The sequence below is a fragment of the Musca domestica genome, unplaced genomic scaffold (assembly GCF_030504385.1).
Source record: "Musca domestica strain aabys unplaced genomic scaffold, Musca_domestica.polishedcontigs.V.1.1 144, whole genome shotgun sequence".
Taxonomy (NCBI): Eukaryota; Metazoa; Arthropoda; class Insecta; order Diptera; family Muscidae; genus Musca; species Musca domestica.
In genome coordinates, this window is record NW_026712199.1 from 516,631 (window position 1) to 529,038 (window position 12,408).

Consider the following 12,408-nt stretch of genomic DNA (forward strand, 5'->3'; position numbering starts at 1 on the left):
AAAATCTATTTTAATTTATTTGAACAAAAAAAATGATTTCTATTACAAATCAATTAACGACAACATTCTTGCAAACACAGGGTGCCACATACAAATATGTTGTTTTTCCAGCCGGATGTGGCACCCATTTAATGAAGTGTGCAAAAAAATACTACTCTTTCATTACAACCCCCTTCTGAGGGAACTGTCAAAGCAAAATGACATTTTGCAAACGCCATTTTGTTAAAATGTCGAAATAATTTTTATTCAAGAAGATCTAGTGGAAACAAGAAGAACATCGTAGCACAGCTCAAAGGATTTGGGAGTGATTTTTTTACCATCCATCACTCAAATTTAAGAACGGAGTAGTTGAATGAGTCCCCAAATATAAAAAGAGTGTTAACACCATCTAAAAAGAACATCAACGGCAAGAAAACAACCGAAAGAAAAGCTAACAAAAATAGTCTCGGTATCCGGCAAGACACATTTTGTCAGCTTTTTTCTGGAAGAAAATAGAATTTTTTTGTTAGTGTAACAACAACAGTTAAGCAAAGAAGCAAAAATGGAAGACTCGAAGCTCCAAGAGCAGCAGCAGCAACAACAACAGCAGCAGCCTCAAGACTCCCCACAAGGTGATGCTGCTCAACAACAAAAACAGCCCCCGCCTGTAAAGGAAGTTATTGGTAAGTGGTGGAACATAATCGACGAATTGTCTTCTGTCTGGCTCATATGAATGGCATGCATGCTCTTCGGCGATATAATTTAATTAAAATTACTTTGACGCTGACACACAAAATATAGTGTGGTGTGGTCCTCACATGTGGTGAAGCTTTTTTTCTTCTTCACATGGACACACATTTCTTGTGCTTAAAAATACATTTTATTGGCCGCCATTTTGTAAAACAACAAAAAAAGTGAAATAAGTACGGTCGGTCGGTCAGTCATCACCGGTGTGTGCTGCTGTATTGTTTTTCTTAGATTTTCCTCTACACCACAAGAACAACAAGAAAAAATGAGCCACACACAAAAACATCAGCAAGCAAAGCATAGCTGGCAGCAGCAAGAATGAGCAAAAAGCGCTAATACACCGGTTTCATGTGTGTGCTTCTGCGACCCCAAAAAGTAACGTAGAAACCACAGACGAATGCAGAACAATTGTAAATTTCCCTCACTTTGTTTTTTTTTTTTCAATCTATGCTATGCTGCTGACTACCTTCACTTCCTACCTCCTCTTGATTTCATTGTTGTCTGTGTGAATTGGTGGAAACTCAACCCACTTTTTGGCGCTCATCGTATTAATGTGCGCCGCGCTACCTACCTCTCCAATGTAGTGTGTGCTTGCACAAAATATTTCAACAAATACACACTCAAACAAACGTTAGCAGTGCGCTTAGCACATATTTTTTATCCGTTTTTTTTGTTATTAGATTTCCTTTGGTTCCGTTCACATTTCCACGTTTTCTCCTTTATTTTTTTGTTGTTTGTTGCAACATTTTGTGTTTGATATTGGGTTCGCGCAATTTCTATTTGCAGACAAGTATTTTTTTCTACTTTCAATGGAGTTGCCACATTAAAAACGACAATGAAATGAGGGAAGACAACAGATAGACCCAATCGAAATTCAAGTAGTTTCCTAAAGATTTATTTTCAGATTTCTGACCAAAAAAAGATCAAAAGATCCAGGAGGCAACAACTACATTGTTGTCAAAACGGACAAAGTAGTTGGTATATGAGTCCTTGAGTAATATCGAGTCGAGTAATGCAAGTCCCTTGATCTGTAATAAAGGATCATTCACGTTATAACCATAACCATGAGAAACGCTCATTCCTATAGCTTGAGGAGCAAAGGTTTCCATCAGATTTTATCAAGGATATTAGCGGAATTTTAATGACCCAAATCTCGGAAAGTATGACTTTTCCGAATAAAAGCCATATATCCATTAATTTATTTTAAAATGGGCAATTTATATCGCCGAAGCTGACCTGTTTAGTTGAAAGATGGATTTATCCTGGTTTAGGTTAAACTACAGCTTATCTGAATTTAGGTCACAGTCAATGAATTCTTATTGAAAGCATCTCACCATTCAAATCCATTCATATCAGTAATACTCACCCCCCTCTTTTCTTCCTTTTTTCCCCTGCTCCAGCTACCAAGGTTACCGGCAGCGTCAAATGGTTCAATGTTAAAAGCGGCTATGGTTTTATTAACCGTGACGACACTAAAGAAGATGTGTTTGTCCATCAAAGTGCTATCATCAAGAATAATCCCAAAAAAGCCGTACGCTCTGTTGGCGATGGCGAAGCTGTCGAATTCGATGTGGTCATCGGCGAGAAAGGCAATGAAGCTGCAAACGTAACTGGACCCTTTGGTGAACCAGTGCGTGGCAGTCAATTTGCTGCCGACAAACAACGTCGCAATCGCAGCATGCCATGGAGAAGAAATCGTCGCCGCCAGGGTGGTGACCAACAGCAAAACCAACAGCAGCAGCAGAACCAACAAGATGGCCAGGTACAACATGACCACGATGGTGGTAATCACGATGGTGGCGATGAACAACAACATCCCAGGCAACAGCGTAACTTCAGACGGGGTGCTGGCGGTGGCGGCCCTCGCCGTGGACGCGGTGGACGCTTTAGGGCCTACTATCCACGCAATCAAAGTCAACGACGTCCAGTTAGCGGCGGTGATGGTGGTATGGGCGGCGATGGCGGCCACGATCAGAACGCTGATCCTAATCACAGGGGCGGCGATGGTCAAGGCGGTCAAATGCGCCGTGGTGGTCCACAGAGACGTTTCTTCCGTCGTAATTTCAATGGTCGCGGCGGTGGACCACGTGGTGTGCCACGTAATGACGGTGGCCAAGGGGGACAAGGTAAGCGCAAACGACGACTTATTTTTCCATCGACTTTTTCTTAATAATCGTTTATTATCTTCTTGTTCCAGGCCAAGGACAAGGACAAGGTCCCCGACGCAACAGTCGTCCACGCCGTCCAAACAACAGAAAACCCAATAACGGCGGAGGACAAAACAACCAACAACAACAACAGGTAAACTAAACAAACAAAGAAAGAAAGGATAATAAAATACTACTAAAACATCTACTAAACAAATAACGAAAAGCAGTCATCAGTATGTCAGAACATCTACTAAAAAAAAAAAACAAAATATGTGGATTGTGTATTATTATCCGACTCCTCTCCTCCCTCCTTCTATCATATTCTACAACACAGAGCAACATAAGCATTTAAAGTCTGCTTTATTTTGTATGGCAATACAAACAGCAAATATTTAACAACAACATCAACAGCAAGAACATTTGATGATGATGACAACATTTATGATGTCTCGCTCTCTAGTATTACTGCTACCACTACATACTACTAAAATAACAACATCAAACATTTAATAATAATAAAAAAACAAGAACATCATAATTTATTGTAAAATGACTGCATTATTAATTAAAGAAACAAACAAACAACAAGAACAGCAACAAATACATCATTTCAAGAGAATAAAATTCATTCATTCATAATGAAATCAAACAGAAGAACACTTGGGGAGTTGTCACTTTTATTCTCTATCAAATCATGCCTTACTAATTTAACGAGGAGGAGTTGAAACAATTGAAACTACTTTCCTGGCCACCAACCACACCCAATTATTAATCCCAAATGAAATTTATTATTTATTATATTATTTATTTAACATTTTTACTACTAATCCCATTTCCAACTAACCCCATTTTTTTATTGTCTAAACACCGTGTACTATATATGTAATTGAAAATGTGTCATGGAGATAATTTATGTGACCACTAAAAACCGAACTCGACAATTTTTATGAGGTCATTCTTAGGAATTGGAATGACGTGTGTCTGGACTGTAATTGATTTTTCTGCGATACTTTGGCGGTAATATATTATAGTACATTGTAAAATTTTTTTCATTTACTATTTATTTTGTAGCTTTAATGGGTGAAAAGAATATAGTTTAATATTTTACAATCTAGTCAGATACGAACGAAATGGGAAATGCATTAGTTTTAATTTTGCCATTGAGAAGCCATGCATACACATTTCAGGATCTAACAGGCCTTATTTACTTGTAACGCATTATTTAGATTTCTCAAGAAATAGGAAGTTGAGCTTTAAACCAGTAGATCCAAAAACAATTTTCAAGAGCATATTTTTGATTTTTAATTTCTAAATGACTAGCATGACATGGAGTCCGACTTGATAGACTATCAAAGATTTTTTAAAATAGTTTTTGAGGTCAAACAAGTAAAAAAGTTGTAAGTTCGGGTGGGGCCAAACTTTGAATACTCTCCTCCATTTGGAACAAATTTGGCAAATTTAAAAAAAAAAGTAATAATAAAAGTAAATGGACCTGCATATGCCTCTTTTGTCATAAGCCATTAAAATATTAAAATGCGAAAATTGAAAAAAAATCGGTGAATAATGAGCTAGAATCTTCAAAATACCATATATAGGGAGGTACCATTATATGGGGGCTATACGAAGACTTCGATCTGCATAGACAATTTTTTGTCATAGGCTATAGTATCCATTATGAACTTTAAATACCAAATTTGAAACAATTCCGGTAGCTAAAATCACCAAAATGCCGAAAATAGGGAGGTGCGTTAAATGGGGGGGGGGGGGGGGGAGCTATACGAAGACGTGGACCACCTGCACAGACAATTTTCTGTCATAGGCTATAGTATCTATTACGAATTTTATATATCAAATTTGAAACAATTCCGGTGAATAATGTCGCTAAAATCATCAAAATACCGAAAATAGGGAGGTACTCTTAGGGGGGCTATACCAAAACGTGGACATGCACAGACAATTTTCTGTCGCAGGCTGTAGTATCCATTACGAACTTCAAATACCAAATTTTGAAACAATTCCGGTGAATAATGTCGTTAAAATCATTAAAATACCGAATATCTGGAGGTACCCCTATATGGAGCTATACGAAGACATGGATCTTCACAGACCATTTTCTGTCTTAGGCTGTATCCATTACGAACTTCAAATACCAAATTTGAAACATTTTCGGTGAATAATGTCGCTTAAATCACCAAAATACCGAATGTCGGGAGGTACCGTTACATGGGGGCTATACGAAGACGTGGACCTTTAGAGAAAATTTTCAGTATAAAAAATCGTATATCTCCAGACACATTCTATATGTTACATATATACATAGTATATTTATATTAATATCTGTTTTTTTGTTTTTTCAAAATTTTAAGTTTTTGGGTTTTAACTAAATTTTATTTTTTCTTTTTTATATTTTTTTCAAAATTCCATTTTTTCGCAACTGTAACTCCAACGAAAAACCAAACAATATCATCCAATTTATCAAACATTCCACTTCCAACCAATCCAACACCTGAATTCTCCTTTATCAAACTCTGACTTTGGTGGGCGGCTGTGTGGTGGCATCGACGTTCGTTTTGTTGGCTAAATGATCAGCAGAATGTTGGCCAAGAGGTTCAAAATACCACTACTGAAAGCAGCGCATAGACAATCAATGAATTGAAATATGGCTGGAAATCAACAAAACAACAACAGCAACAACAGTGGTGGTCAAAAGAGAACAGCCAACAAAACATAACCTAAAAAAATAGCAATACAAAATTTTATCTAATTTATGAAAAAACAAAAATACAGCAAACCATCTTTACTGGAAGAAACCAAAAGAACTAAAGAAAACAACATCAACAACAACAACTAAGAAATCAATCAACCAAACCAACATCAACAACAACAACACCCTCCTATTATCCTTGAAACCAATTTCCTCATCATTATTTTGTTTGTTTGTGCTATTTATATAGTAAGTGTTCTTCTTCTTGTTTTCCCTGAATGAAAAAGGGGAAGGGGTGAGTCATCGGCGGGAATATCTTAAAATATATTGCCATTTAAAATTTTGTTTTTATTTTCTAACCTAAAAAAAAAATACATTTGAATGGAGAAATAGCTCTCGAAATTCTTATGTAGCTGTTTTAGTTTTCCAAAATATATGGCTTAGATTTTTCGATATAAAACCATCATCTCCCTACCTCCTCCCCATTCTCTCTCATAATGCAAGAAATCCCGGGAACACTTGTGTGTAAGGCATAACATCTTTAATTTTTTACTAAAAAACAACTTGAAAAAAAAAATATTCAACCATCATTATTTTTTTTTGTTAAAAACTAAAATTTCTTTTCAAATGGCAACTTGGAAAAGAAATCTCTGACACCTTACTTGAATCATAAAAACAATTTTTCATGATTTTTTTTCTTTTTCAATTTTTTCCCCATTATTATTGTTTTGCTCAGACACTATACCATCAACAATAACAAGAAAATTATTGTTTTATTTATTTTGTTTAGCTATAAAAATATTATTTTTCATATTTTTATATGTTGAATTATATAAAAGAAAAACGAAAATTTTTTCCCAACAAGACTCATAAAAATTTACCAAAACTTTTTTTATAACCTCCAAAAAAATATTTTTTTAACCTCACACTTTATTATTTTGTTTTGCCATCCAAACTATTAATTTGTTTTTTCTTAGTGCAACAACAATAATATGCATTACGTCTCTATACACATCTTGGTATTTTTGAGATGTGTTATCAATAATATTTTTTTAGAAGAAAGTAAAGAAGCAAATAAAAACAAATACATTTTTCCTGGAAAAATTGAAAAAAAAAAAAATAACTTGGGTTTTAATTCACAGGTCCAAAAGGGTGGGCCAAAAGGAAACAAAAAGGTAAGATTGGCTTGATTTTTTAAAAATTACTGTTTAATTGTTAAACTTTTTTTAAACCCTCCTACTTCTATGTCGATTTAGCGATGTTCGTCCGTCTGTGGAAATTACTCTAGCTTGATAAAATTTTACTCAAATGTATATTATGTCTGCAGGACTTTTGGTATTGAAAATGGGTATAACGGTACCTCCATATTTTCGGTATTTTGATGATTTTGGCGACATTATTCACCGGAATTGTTTCAAATTTGGTATTTGAAGTTCGTAATGGATACTTCAGCCTAAGACAGAAAATTGTGTGTGTAGGTCCACGTCTTAGTTTATATAACGGTACCTCCCGATACTCGGTATTTTGATGGTTTTAGCGACACTATTCAGCGGAATTGTTTCAAATTTAGTGTTTAAATTCGTAATGGTTACTACAGCCTATGACAGAAAATTGTATGTGCAGAACCACGTATTCGTATAGGCCCCATACAACAGTACCTTCCTATATTCGACATTTTTATGATTTTAACGACATTATTTATCGTAATTGTTTAAAATTTGGTATTTGAAGTTCGTAATGGATACGGCAGCCTGAGGCAGAAAATTGTCTGTGCAGCACCACATTTTGGTATAGCTCCCATATAATAGTACCTCCCTATATTGATGATTTTAGATACATTATTCACCGAATCTTCTTTCAAGTTTCGTATTTGAATATTTTAATGGCTTATGACAAAAATTACCTATGCAGGTCCATGTCGTCGTTTAGACCCTAATATTACGGCTTCATTTAATATTTTTAAGATTTTAACAGAATTTTTAACGGATTTTTTTGAAAATTGTCAAATTCGTCCCAAATGGTGGGGGGGTATTAAAAGTTCGGCCTGGCCCAACTTGTTCTGTCTAGTCATGCTAACAACAAAAAAATAGTATCAGTTGGTTTTGCCCACAGATGTATACCCCCAGCCTTGAGTTATGATTACTCAAACTGTTGACCATGTGTGGGGGAAGTTCAGAAGTTCCGAAGCTGACCAATTCGTATCTGATCTAATACTGATAAATATTAAAACGTGCCAGATTTACACTATTTCCTTTATATGAGATATGTGTAAATTTTTGGAAATTTGGGTGAGGTAATAGATATAGCGTACCGAAGTATTCCATTTCACACATCATCTAATACAGATAAAAATTATTGGTATGTTTTCGCTTCCTTTGATCGTTCTGTTTTTCAAAAATCTTGAAACCTATGTGGAGGAGGTACCAGAAAAAATTATCCGATCTTTATAACAGCTCTTGTGTTGATGGAAATATTGAGATGTGCCAAGTCTGAATGGAATCGGATGTTAATTTCCCGTTTTATGAGCTTCATTGATATTCCAAATTTTGATCCTTTGTTGGAGAGGTACCAGAAGGAGTGGACCGATATATCCCACATTCACACCAGACCTTTGGCAAATAACAAATAGTGGGGTGTGTGCAATTTGAAGAGAACCGGATGCTTAAATCGGATTTTATGATCGTTTTTGTCATTGAAAACTCTGTGGGGGTTGTATCAGAAGTAATGGTCCGATCTCTACCATCTTTAAAACACATCTTGTGTTCATGGAAATATCGAGATGTGCCAAGTCTGTGGGGGTTGTATCAGAAGTAATGGTCCGATCTCTACCATCTTTAAAACACATCTTGTGTTCATGGAAATATCGAGATGTGCCAAGTCTGAATGAAATCGGATGTTAATTTCACGTTTTATGAGCTTCATGAATACACAAAATGTTGACCCTTTGTGGGGGGGGGGGTACCAGAAGGAGTGGACCGATATATGCCATCTTCACACCAGACCTCGTGTTAATAAAGGCATTGTGATGTGTGTATTTTGAAGATAATCGGACTCTTACAACACATTTTATAAGAGTTAAAATTATTCAAAATTTTGACCCTTTGTGGGGATGTACTGGACGGAGTGGACCGATATTGTCCATTTTCGCACCTGCTGTAGCACTGACTCTTTTTGTGCAGTAAATTATTTTCTTTGTAAATGTTGACATTTTGTGGGGGAGGTAGAAGAAGGAGTGGACCGATATTACGATGTACCAAGTTAGGATCAAATCGGATACTCCCTTCAAGAGTTATAGTGTGCACCAACTAGCCAGACGGACATTGCTAGATCGACTCCAAGTGGCCTGAAACGGATTTGGTCTGAAACCGTTATTTCAATGGGGCACGTTTTGTCCGTATCTAGCCATATGGCTAAGGGTATAAAAACAATGCATTGCAAGTTGCTAAGTATCGCTAATTACCTCTGATATCCAGATTTATGTGTTAAGAAAGAAATGATCACTGAAAAAGGAAAGATCCTCCAAATTTCTCCAAATAATTAAGAGTCCATTGTTTCTTCCAACACAAAAAAAAAAACAGAGTGATCGCATATTAATTGCCAACACGTTCTTTTATTTCAAATAATTAAACAACAATAAAATGGAAGACATTTTTCAATGAGTGCATTCGTTGAAAACATTAAACGATGTTTAACATTTATTTATTCATAGATGAAAGCGCGATGTGCTCCATCACACACATACAAAAAGTAATTATATATTTAATATTTTTATAAACGTTAGCATTTTCTATGAACTTGTCTAAATCCTTTACAGATTATAAATGACTAGAAATCCGTGAAGTTCAGCTAAAATATTTCTGCAAAGCTCCAGTTTCGTACATTTTCTTAACATCTGTACCGCCGCCAATGAATTTGCCATCGATAAAGCAACGGGGAACCTGAAACAAAAAGAGATATACAAATTAGTTTTGGTTTTTTTGAGGGGTTTACAACTAAAGCTTGTTGCTACAATAAAAATCTCCTTGATATGCACAATCAGAATCATAAGCAAATTCCGCTTGTATATCCAATAATGCTCGTTATATACCAGAAAGTGATTGTAGAACCCTGTTTTATCTGTCGCGGTTTGAAACACATTTTAATTGACTTTATCTCAAAAAAGGAATGTTATCTTTTGCTAAAATAATATTTCCGGGTAAGCACCTTTGTTAGGAAATTATTTTTGTTATGGTTACATTTAAAAACTGATTTCGTACTTAACAATAAAACGCAACAACTAAAATAAATTACGAACTGCGCTCCCCGCTGTTACAAAATTCTCTCCAACAATGAATCACTTCCCAGCTTTTTCAAGGTCACTTGCGAAATTGTTCCTTATAGAAATGTTTGATGCATTAAAAATTTAGATTTAAGAATACTTACTGTTCTTGCTCCAGTCATTTGACCCAAAACATCCTGAATTTCATCAGTGTCTTGACGTTGATCCAATTCAATAACGTGGAAGGGTACTGACAATTTTTTAAATTGCTAAAAAAGAATTAAAAATCAAACACACACAATAAATATCGTAAATCCATATGCCATAGTTTCTATTGAACTTACATCTTTGGCCATGGTGCAGTAGGGACAATATGATTTAGAAAAGATAACAACTTTGTGTTCCTTGAGGGCGTTTTGAACAAACACGGCTTGAGGTGACGACATGTTTACTGCTGTTTTTGGTAGCTGAGAAACAACTGAACCCATTTGAAAAGACTCGTGGATATTTGTTTCACACAACACAAAAAGAAAGTTGTTTCAAAAGTAAATGTTAAATGTGGTGAGGGTTTTTCTGTTTGCTTAACTCTTTTTGTATAGATGAGAGACGAAATGTGGAGAGTAGAGAGAAAGAGCGCAGTTATGTTTTCAACAGCCTAGTGTAAATGCGGGGAAATGAAATATTATTTAATAGAGGTAAAGCAAAATAGAAATAAATAAAAAATACAATGTTTTTATTACTAAATAAAACAAAATGCAACCAAATCGCTTTAAATCTATCATTTTCGAAAAATAAAATTAAGCTACTTTGCCACTGAATGTGTTGGGTGGGAGAAAGATGTTCATGAGAAAGAGAGAATTTTACCATCAGCTGATTTCAACTCAACCCTCCTCCCCACCCCCTCACATTGAAGAGCAAAATACACTTCCAAAGTTTATGGCAGACTTTAACTTTGAAGTATTATATACGGTATTACGATAAAATATTAATAAACGTTAAAAATTAAATAATCTGTTTCACTTTTAACACACAGTATTGTCAAATTGGTTTAATTTCCCCGTAAGAGCCAGAAATTCGACGTAATTTCAACAAACAAAACAGGGATACGTAAATCGACTTTTGATGATGAAAACACTAACAGCATGTTCCCATTGGTATTCATACAACATATTCAATCCGACGTTCTGTTCCAGAACATGCAAGAATCCATGGTACAATGAAATCAAGGAAAAGAACTAATACCAATTGACTCTTTTAATTTACCTGGCTTAACATGCCAAATTAATTTGTGCATACGTGTGTGTTCTTTTCAATTATTATAAAAATTAAATTATTGAGAAAAATTTCAGGAACAATATTAATCAATTTTGTATTACAACGTGTGTATGGACAAAATTTACACTTTTTGTAGCGAAATAAACCATAATATGTAATATATGAGCTACATACTTGAGACCATAATTTACGGTCTTCTTTGGGTTTGGGAACAATCATGGTACAATAAGAAGGTAGAACTGCCACCTGAGCCTATGCCCGCTTCCTGTCAGACTCATTCAAAATTTTTGTTTTCATTTTTTTTAATATTTTTCCTCATTTTTTTAAATGAGTTAAAAGCGCGAAAAATGAATAAAATGTCTGGACTTTCTCTCAAAAATATGATCCTAACTGTTCAATCTTTCAATTTCATGGCTACTGGTAAATAGCTTTAATGCGCGAGCCGCAATTCATGTGTCTTCCAATCATTGGTTGTGAAAATATTTTTTTTTTCATTTTTCAAAACAATAATACATACACAAAATTGGCAGAATTCGGGCACACTTGTAATCAGCTGTTAGCTCTACCTTACCTTTTAATTGTACCATGGGAACAATGAAAAAATCCCGCTATAATCACTTTCCTTGCACAGAGAATATATTAAATTTTAAAATTTACTTTCTTATTTTGAATTTAAAAGTATATCTGTCAAAATCAGTTTGACAATGAAATGTTGTCAAATGGACAATTTTGAAACAAAAAAATTGTAAACATATGATTGCATGACTTTACCTTCTTAATTTTACCATGGCAACAACTTGGTTTGGTTATTTGATAATGAACAAATGCTCTGTTCCCGAACTGCAAGAATTTACTAGTTTTTAACATATTTTTTATATTATAAAACTCGGTTATCGTAGTAAAAAATGTACGTTCTTTCTGTTCTGGAACAGAATAAATTTGTTTTGATAGTAATTCTAACATTACAATCCATACAGGTAGGCTCTTTACTTGAAAATTGTTCCAACTAAGCCTACCTTTGTTCTCTTCCAAAACTGCAAGAATCTTAAACTTTTTACTAGAATAATCGGGTTTTTAAAACATCTATTATCGTTGCAAATTTTTAAAAGGTGACTGACAATTCATTTTATATTTAGATTTATTTTACAATTAGAATTATGTAAAAAAATGTGGTTTTAACTCATTTATTTCTTCAAATTAAGTGGAACGCAGCCTTTGGAACCGATAACAGTAATTTATTGCTTAACCTCTATGATGATATTCGCAACATCGATTATATCAACTAGAAAATCGAT

The 12,408-nt window shown here is 34.7% G+C and overlaps 2 protein-coding genes across 3 annotated transcripts; one reads left to right on the forward strand and one right to left on the reverse strand.

The window, feature by feature from the left end:
- The first annotated feature begins 223 nt into the window (after positions 1-223).
- LOC131801182 (Y-box-binding protein 1-like) lies at positions 224-6,014 on the forward strand. Of its 2 annotated transcripts, none has more exons than XM_059119388.1 (4): positions 224-662; positions 2,127-2,852; positions 2,924-3,027; positions 5,466-6,014. In XM_059119388.1, exons 1-4 carry the CDS (start codon positions 542-544, stop codon positions 5,514-5,516), a joined length of 1,002 nt encoding a protein of 333 aa, XP_058975371.1. In that variant the 5' UTR covers positions 224-541; the 3' UTR covers positions 5,517-6,014. The 2 variants fall into 2 exon arrangements, with proteins under 2 accessions (XP_058975371.1, XP_058975372.1); XM_059119389.1 differs by having other exon boundaries at positions 5,469-6,014.
- A 3,230-nt stretch (positions 6,015-9,244) lies between these two features.
- On the reverse strand, positions 9,245-10,941 carry LOC101901467 (uncharacterized). The gene is made up of 4 exons (XM_005182414.4): positions 10,790-10,941; positions 10,183-10,493; positions 10,003-10,107; positions 9,245-9,518 (listed from the first exon to the last, which is right to left on the reverse strand). The coding sequence occupies exons 2-4, from the start codon at positions 10,324-10,326 to the stop codon at positions 9,423-9,425; spliced, it is 345 nt and encodes a 114-aa protein (XP_005182471.1). The 5' UTR covers positions 10,327-10,493; positions 10,790-10,941; the 3' UTR covers positions 9,245-9,422.
- Between the last annotated feature and the right edge of the window lie 1,467 nt (positions 10,942-12,408).

Bases quoted from the DNA above. Each gene is read 5' to 3' on its own strand.
- LOC101901467 (XM_005182414.4), bottom strand. From the start codon at position 10,326: ATGGGTTCAGTTGTTTCTCAGCTACCAAAAACAGCAGTAAACATGTCG. The intron at 10,108-10,182 runs GTAAGTTCAATA...ATTCTTTTTTAG, and splicing joins ACTGCACCATGGCCAAAGAT to CAATTTAAAAAATTGTCAGT. The intron at 9,519-10,002 runs GTAAGTATTCTT...TTTTTGTTTCAG, and splicing joins AAATGACTGGAGCAAGAACA to GTTCCCCGTTGCTTTATCGA.
- LOC131801182 (XM_059119388.1), top strand. From the start codon at position 542: ATGGAAGACTCGAAGCTCCAAGAGCAGCAGCAGCAACAACAACAGCAG. The intron at 2,853-2,923 runs GTAAGCGCAAAC...TTCTTGTTCCAG, and splicing joins CGGTGGCCAAGGGGGACAAG to GCCAAGGACAAGGACAAGGT. The intron at 3,028-5,465 runs GTAAACTAAACA...CTAAATGATCAG, and splicing joins ACAACCAACAACAACAACAG to CAGAATGTTGGCCAAGAGGT.